Consider the following 8,190-nt stretch of genomic DNA (forward strand, 5'->3'; position numbering starts at 1 on the left):
CCTGCCCCCCAAGCCTGCCAGTCTCCCCCGTGTCTTATTTTTGTTAACATTGTCACCACCTGCCACATTCAACCAATGCGGTCACGGAGACGAGGATACGGCCAGCTCCCCACCACCGTCTGTGGCTTGCTTCCTCCGGTGGGCCCCATGCCGGGTGCTCCTTCAAGCTTCACGAACTCGCCTGGGGGCAGGCAGGGCCAGGCCCCTCGAGGGTGAGGACCCAGGCCAGCGCCACCCAGCACATCTCACCTCAACAACCCTGGGGTCAGGGCTGTTACCGTCATTTTCCAGGTATGGAAACTGAGGCTCAAAAAAATTACATCCCTGGCCAGAGGCCCCAAGCCAGCGAGGGGTGCTATAGTTAAGTACAGGATCCAAACCTGGGCCCCAGCTTCTGCGTGGACGGGACCCGCGGGGGTCCTGTCTGTCACTCCACCCACAGCCATCCCCTGGGGGGCGGGGGGAGGGTCTTGCTGTCTCAGGCCCAGACCACCACCTACAGTCTCCCCGCCCCACGCTGGCCCCTAGCGTGCCCGGAGCACTGCCAGAGTCACCTTTCTAGAACAAGTCGGCACTCGGCACTCCAGCAGAGCAGATGGGGCCTCTAGTGGGCTGCCCCACCTTCCCTCCCACCTGCACGCGGCCCCTGGGCACTCACAGTCGGAGTCGGGGTTCCCAGGGATCACCGGCTCCTTCCTCAGCCCCAGCCACCATCGCAAGTCAGCAGAGGAGTAAAGGCACCTCAGGACGTAGACATGAGGGGACCTAAGCCGGCCAGGCCCAACTCCCTGCTTTCAGGTGAGGAAACGGAGGCCCAGGACACGTACAGAGCCGGCGGTGATGCTGTGACTCCCTGTCTGTCCACTGCTTGAGCTGTGACCTCGAGGAAAGGACGAGGACTGAAAGGTGGGCTTCGAGTTCAAGGAGCCCCTGCCTCCAGCCGGCAACGGAGGGAGCGAGGTGCGGAGCCCTGTTGGTACAAATCCGTGGCAATCTCTCAAAGACCACGCTCGCATCCTCCAGACCTGATGAGGAATTTAATTTAGTAAGAGCAAAGCCATCGAAGGGCGCAACAAGTTTTAAACGTTTAAGCCCTGGGGGGGGGAGGGAGGGAGGGGGAGGCGCCTGGGTGGCTCAGTTGGTTGAGCTTGGGCTCAGGTCACGATCTCGCAGTTCGTGGGTTCAAGCCCCGCGTCGGGCTCTGTGCTGACAGCTCGGAGCCTGGAGCCCGCTTCGGATTCTGTGTCTCCCTCCCCCCAACCTCCACTCACACTGTCTCTCTCTCCTTCAAAAATAAACAAACATTAAAAATTTTTTTTAAATGTTTAAGGCCCGGGGCGCCTGGCTGGCTCGGTTGGTGGCACGGGCAACTCTCGGGGTTGTGAGTTCGGGCCCCACGCTGGGTGCAAGAGTTTACTTAAAAATAAAATCTTCAAAAATAAGTAAACAAAATGAAACGTTTGAGCCCTTTATTTTCGAACAGACCTACAAGCCTAGGATGTAAGAACCGCTTGGAGTCAGGGAGACATCCGTCCCGATTTGCCCAGGTAGTGCTGCTGCCTTATGTCTCAGGGACATAACGAAGAACCACCCCCAGCCCCCCCATCACTTGCCAAAGTTTCCAATGTAGACGATAAACTGTCTGGTCACCCAGGGTACAGCTCTATCGAAAGATAAAGTAGAAAGGCACAGTTGTTTGGTCATGAAAAGTAAAGACCCTGAGACCCATCAGTGGCTTTCAGTTTTTAAAGCTGGAGAGAAAAAAGCAGGGAAAAAATCATAGTGCGGCTTAGTGATAGTTCAACCGTCTAGAGTGCCCACGGGCAGGGCACCTCGCTTGGGGCTCGGGAGACGTGGGTGCCAGCGGGTCACAAAGTGCGGGGTGGAGCCATCAAGTCTAGAGACATGGCCAGGAACAGACACGGATGGAAGTGACTGAGGAGAGAGCCCCATGTCCCCACCTCACCCGCACAGCCCCACCCACACCTGGGGAAGAGCGGTCTCCATCATCCGTGACGCCAGAGTCACAAGTACGTCCGCGTTTTCTATATGTCGTAAATGTCCCTTCTGCTCAGAGCACCACAAACAAGATTCTTCTGCAACGGAAAATTCCAGATGCAAAGGGGTCTGCGTACAAACACTAAAGATAAATGTGTCATAATTAAAATCGTAGCAACTGGGTCTCCAACCGGCCTTCCTCAACAAAACGGAGGTATCCTGGACAATGGGGTCCTTCTTAGAAAATGGGGGGGGGGTGCACATACATACTCTAAAGAAAAGCGATCTTAAAGACTAAGTGTCCCAGCAAGTCCACAGCAGGGGGGTGTGCAGTGGGAGGGGTGCCAGCTTTAGAGTCCAGACTAAAGAGCCCCAAAAGAAATAAAACCAAATTTATGTGTGAACTTTTATTAAAATCCACGATCCCAAACGACCCACTGTAAGCACACACGAGAAACCGATTATGGACCGTTAAGTGCGAAAATGGCGCGGAGATTAAAACGTCCCTATTTCTTAGACATGGTACTTAAGTGTCAGGGGTGAAAGGACAAGTCTGGAAGGGGCGTTAGAGTATTTCCACCAGAAAAAGGGGGGAGGGGCACATCTGAGGCCAAGGCAGATAATCTTGATAATTGTCGAGGCTTGGTGATGGAAAAATGGGGGAGTACTGTGCGAGTCACTCTACTTTTGTGTAAACTATTTCACAACAGAAACTGTTAAAAAAAAATCAAGTGTTACATTTTGAACACCCACAGTAACAATTCAGGAAACAAAAACATACTTTATCAGGCTAGCACGCTAGAGTAGTATCGTAACAGTCATTACAAAGAATAAACCATTCTGGTATCGTCTGAAGTTCTGACACTGAAACTAGAAGTTGACAAGAACTAATATTCTGCTTCTCAAAACCAGGTAGGTCTTAGGACTCGAAGCTTTTATATTTTGCCTTCCTACATGCTTATTTAAACGTTTCTTCAAGGTTTGAAACAGAAGGGCCCCTGGGTCGTTCAGTATTAAGCGTCCGACTTCAGCTCAGGTCGTGATCTCATGGCCCGAAAGTTTGAGCCCCATGTCAGGCTCTGTGTGGATGGTGCAAGACTTGGGATTCTCTCTCTCTGCTCCTCCCCTGCCCATGTTCTTTCTCTCTTCCAAAATAAATAAACTTAAAAAAAAAAAAAAAAAAGGCTTGTCATAGGTCCATGCCTCCCTGCCCGCAGCAGTTTCTAGAGGGGCAGAGAGGGACCATCTGCTCTATGGCCAACGTGCACCGTCGCCGGAAGACCAGGGCATACCTTCACTGGCAACTGGGCCGGGGAGCACAGGAATGGGGTGCAGGAACAGTTCAATGGCTCTAGAAACCACCCTGAAAGCCAGTTATTCCCAAAGTCAGGATCCCTTTGGACAACTCTCAAATAAGACTCATGTGTCACAATAGTTACTTTGTTGCAACGCTGAGAGGGGTTAAACACACAGGGGCTGGGGCACCACAAAAGCAAAAGAAACAATCCCCTGGGCTCCCTCAGACACACTTTAAGGTCTTTAAGTTGTTAAACACAAACACACAGACCAAAAAAAAAAAAAAAACAAACCCCAAAACAAAACAAAAACAAAAACCAAGGAGCCAGATCATCTCCCAAAGTTCAGGGTCACCGGGGAACCCACCATCCTGAACTACTAACTCTTCTGAAGAGCTAAAAACCTGATAAGCAGTAACGTCTTCAGAGTCCAAACATTAATTCCCATATCATAATAGCATTTATAACGGCCATAACTTTTACCTACTGTGAACTCTACCTTTTGAATTCGTTTATTACTAAGTTGCTTCCCCAGTACAGTAAAACTGAGAGTAGCAAACCTATGCGTAATTGTTCTACAATCCAGGTTGACTGTCTTTTCATTATCCTCAATTAGGAAATACAACATCCAAAAAAGTTTCATTGAAGAAACTCTTCGAGAAGTTCCTTCTAAGCCAACTTAAAAGCCCCTGTGTGTAGAATACGAGAGGTGCACCCCGCCTTGTAATTACAGTGCACTCGCACAGCCTGAAATTTGGGCTCGTTCCCATCCTGCCATCAGCTAACAACCATCCGACAGACCTATTTGTTTTTCCAACCAAAGCCGTCCAGTTTCAGGTTTATCTGTGAACCACGGGGCCCTCTCCCCGGCACGCCACAGTGCAGAGGCCCACAGCAGAGCAAGATTCTTCCAGAAGCTGTCAGTGACCAGAAATGAGCCTGGAGACCCGGAGGACGACAGGTCTTTGGAAACGAGAGGTGAGAAAATACCCCCCGTGCGGGGCCTACGGTTCAGGGTGAGCGGCGCTCCCTGAAGCTCTCGGTTCAATTATACCTGAGTGCTCTCGGTTCAATTATACCTGAGCGCATGCGCACAGCAGTCCAGCCTAGAGGTAACAGGTATTTCTGACTGTGGGTCAAGGTCAAAAGGACTGAAAGCCACTTCTTTGAGGAGAGTGTCCAGAGTGGGCTTGGAATCAGACAATATGACCTTGGCAGGGTTCTTAACCTATCCGAGCCTCTGCGGTCCACCTTCACAGTGAACATCACCAATTTAGCAAGCCATCCTACGGGTTAGTTAGTGCGAGACGTAGCACAAAAGCTTCACCTTCCTCAAGGTTCTTTACTTTTTCCGGGCCTTCAACTTGCAAACTGAAAATCTGAAAAATTCTACGGTGTAGTGACTACCCCTTGTTGGGTTCCTTTAGGGGCATTCCGGGGGGACCCTCACTCAGCCAGCTGAGAGGCTACCCTGCCCTTTCATGGGGGGGGGAGGGGCGGGGAGCCTGCCCGCCCAGGGTGTCAAGAAGTCAAATATGCCCCCAGGAGTGTGCCAACAGGGTCCACCCTGGCAGACCTGAGGAACCTCCCAGGTGTAGGATTAAAACCATTCTTCAATCAAATTGCTGAGAGGCTGGAAGGGCTTAAAAGTTGGTAGGTAGGGCTCAGTCTCGGAAAAGCTTTCAAATTCAGTGACATCAGAAAGAAGACCGTCAGGATTCACGAGGCACAGGGCCGTTGGTGAACAGCCACAGCATTCCAGGGACGGCGTCGAGGGAACTGAGCGGGTCAAGAGGGGCTTCCAGACCCCGGACCCCGAGCAGGTGGGGCCAGGGCCCCGCCAGCACGCGGCGGTGGGGGGCCGGGACCCGAGCGCACCTAGCACCGGGGCCGGCCTGCAGCCTGCCGGAGCCTGGCGGACAAAGGGGACAGGCGATGCCCTGTGCAAGGGGCAGGGCCAGCCGGGAAATTTGGGAGCCACGTGCCTGGCGGGAGAAGGAAAAAGGCTTTACAACACTTGACCGCTCTCTTGGCCCAGCGACTCCGCGGCCCCTCCGCTGTGCACTTAAAACAAGGGGGGCGACGGGTTACTCCTTGAAGTTTTTTAGAACTTTTCCAAAGAAAGAGCGCGGACCGGTGGACAGGGGTGCTAAGGGAGTCAACACCTCTCCTCGCCGTCTTCTAGTAAATTGTAAAAGGCAATTAGCACTTGAATAAGGAGCCGGCGTGTCTGGAATGAGAACCAGCCGCACGCAGCTTCAGGGTCTCGAGGGGCCGCCCTGCACCCTCCCGGCCCGCGGCCCTAAAACTACCACCGGGGATTGGCCCAAATTCAGCGTTTCCAGACTTTCCCCCGGAGCAGGGGCCGCACAAGTGCTGGCAAAGAGAAAAACGAAACCGAGTGCGCTCCAGGCCCGCCGGGCTCGGTCTGGCGCCGGGGGGCCCGCGCGGCCCCGGCCCCCCGCCGTCCGCACGCCCCGAGCTCGGCGCCGCCCCCGGGCCCGAACCCCCCGCCGGCGCTCAGGGCCCGGCCCCGCGGGGCGCAGCGGGGACCCGCGCCGGGGCGGCGGGCGAGGCGGGCGAGGCGGGCGCGGGGCGCGGGCCTCGGGCCTACACGCGGGCCCCGGCCTCCGGCTCCACCCGCGGGGGGCGGCGGGGGCGCGGGAAGGGGCCCAGGCCGCGCGGGGCGCCCCGACGACCGGGGGCCCGAGGAGGCCGAGCCAACGGCCGGCGGCCCGGCCCCGCCGCCGCCGCCGCCGCCGCCACCCCCTCCCCCGGCCGCCGTCTCCCGGCCGCCCGCGCCCCCCCCCCCCGCCTCGCCCTGGACCCCCGGCCCGCGCCCCCGCCCCCCGCCCGCCGCCCCGGCCCGCGCCCCCCGCGCCCCCCGCCAGCCCGCCAACCGCCGCCGGCGCCGCGGGCACGAGCGCGAGCGGCCGGGCCGGCGCCCCCCGCGCCAGGACTCACCGGGGCCGGCTCCCGAGTACATGGTGGCGCCGCCGAGGGGCTCCGGGGCCGAGGGGCGGCCGCGCGCGCGCCACGGGCCCCGACGCCGCGAGCCGCGAGGGAGCCGCCGGCCGCACGATCCGCCCCGGCGCGGCCGCCTCGCCAAACAGGTTTACCCGACGCGGCCGGGGCGGCGGGCGGAGGCGGCGGGCGGGGGGGCGGGGGGGGGGGGACGGAGGGAGGGGCGACAGAGAGAGGGAGGGGAGGAGGGAGGGGGGAGAGGGAGAGGGAGGGGCGAGAGAGAGGGAGGGGAGGAGGGAGGGGCGACAGAGAGAGGGAGGGGAGGAGGGAGAGGGAGAGGGAGGGGCGAGAGAGAGGGAGGGGAGGAGGGAGGGGGAGAGGGGGGGAGGGGAGGGGGAGGGGGCGAGGGAGGGGAGGGACGGGGAGGGGCGATGGCGAGGGGGAGGGGCGAAAGAGGGGGAGGCGGGAAGGAGAGGGAGGGGCGAAAGGGAGGGGGAGGAACGGGGGGGAGGGAGGGACGTAGGAGAGAGGGGAGGAGGGAAGGGAGGAGGTGGAGGAGGGAGGGGCGAGGAGGAGGGTGCAGGCAGGAGGAGGGGCGGGGTCGGCGCGCTGGTGGCCGGGAGCCTGGCGGGGGTGGGGGGGGGGGCGGGAACGGGACGCGCGCGGGCAAGTGGGGGCGGGGGCTGCGCGGGCCCGTGGGGCGCTGGGGCCCCCGCCGCGGGGGCGGACGTGGGGCGGGGGACCCCTCGCAGCCACTCAGAGCAGCGACGTGGTCGCCGACTGGGCGGGGCGGGCCAGCCTGGCATCGCCCCTGAGGCCGGGAGAAAGAAAACACCCCCTTGTCCCCGCCGCCCCCGCGCGCGTGGGGGAGCGCATTCTGGCTGCCCGCGGGGGGCGGGAGACGGGTGCCGGGTGGGGGGCGCAAGGCCCTTCCCCCCCCCCCACCCCGGGCCCCCTGCCTCGGCCGGGGGGAACGCGGGCACAGTGCGGCCGAGCTGTTGGAGTCCGGGCGCCCCAGCGCCCCAGCCTGGCTTTTTTTTTTTTAAGTTATTACGGAAACATGAATGTCGGGAAGCTAGCTCCCAGCCCGGAGCTTGAACTTGAACGCCTGCTGGCCCTCGCACACGACCACACCGCCACCTCCCGGCCAGGAACCCAGATAATGCACGTACCCAGCCGTGAACAGTAAGTTTTCAGGAGACGTTAGGCGCCAGCAACCGGGACACCAAACCCCACGGCCCCTTCCAGCGCTCAGGCGCCTCCCCAGATTGTTCTCGCGGGGCCTTTCCTCCCCATCGTGCTGCTGCGGGCGTCTGCACTCACCTCCCGTGTTCTTAGGAAGGTTCTCCCTCCTCCCCAAATCCTCGCCCATCCTTCTGAACCCCTGGGTCCAGCTGTTTTGGGGCTTTTCCAGCGAAGCCGTGCGGGAGCCTTCTCCCTTCTCTCCTAGTTGGTGGGTGACGCCAAGTCTGAAGGTGAAACACAATCCAGTTTTGCTCGTCGTTTTAACATACTTCGTCCTGTAAACGTGTCATCTGCATATTGGGTGCAAGGAACGGAGTGTTCTTCCTGCCCAGGGTGGCGCAAAATCTACCGAGAGTCCTGCCCGCAAGGGGCGTAGCATCCTAAATAGGTTTTGGGGGGGGGGGGGTTGCTAGTTCTTTGCAATCCTCAAGCACATCCCTAAATAAGCGCCAGAAAACCTTGGTTTCCTCCAGAGAGAAACTGAAAAGGACATCGATCTTCAAATCATTGACAGAAACGGGGTCCGTGCCGTGGCATCAGCCTCCCGGTTGCCCGTGGATCCCTCTCCCGTCCTCTGCTGAGCACCCCCAGCCCTCAAGGTGGCCTGGACCACGTGGAAAGCCCTGGCTCTCCAGCCACAGTCGTCGTTCGTGTGATCACACATCTGACTTTGTGCCTCCCGTGCTCA

General features: G+C 59.0%; 1 protein-coding gene across 1 annotated transcript in view; it reads right to left on the bottom strand.

The window, feature by feature from the left end:
* Nucleotides 1-6,328, bottom strand: part of AGO2 (argonaute RISC catalytic component 2) — a 113,435-nt gene extending 107,107 nt beyond the window's left edge. Inside the window, exon 1 of the mRNA XM_047074231.1 lies at nt 6,258-6,328. Within this exon, the coding sequence (XP_046930187.1) occupies nt 6,258-6,279 (22 nt within the window). The 5' untranslated portion in view covers nt 6,280-6,328. The remainder of the gene's footprint in view (nt 1-6,257) is intronic.
* Nucleotides 6,329-8,190: the final 1,862 nt, after the last annotated feature.

This window comes from Lynx rufus, unplaced genomic scaffold (assembly GCF_022079265.1).
Source record: "Lynx rufus isolate CCGP_SWC_20201006 ecotype Redwood Valley unplaced genomic scaffold, mLynRuf1.p SCAF_12, whole genome shotgun sequence".
Lineage (NCBI taxonomy): Eukaryota > Metazoa > Chordata > Mammalia > Carnivora > Felidae > Lynx > Lynx rufus.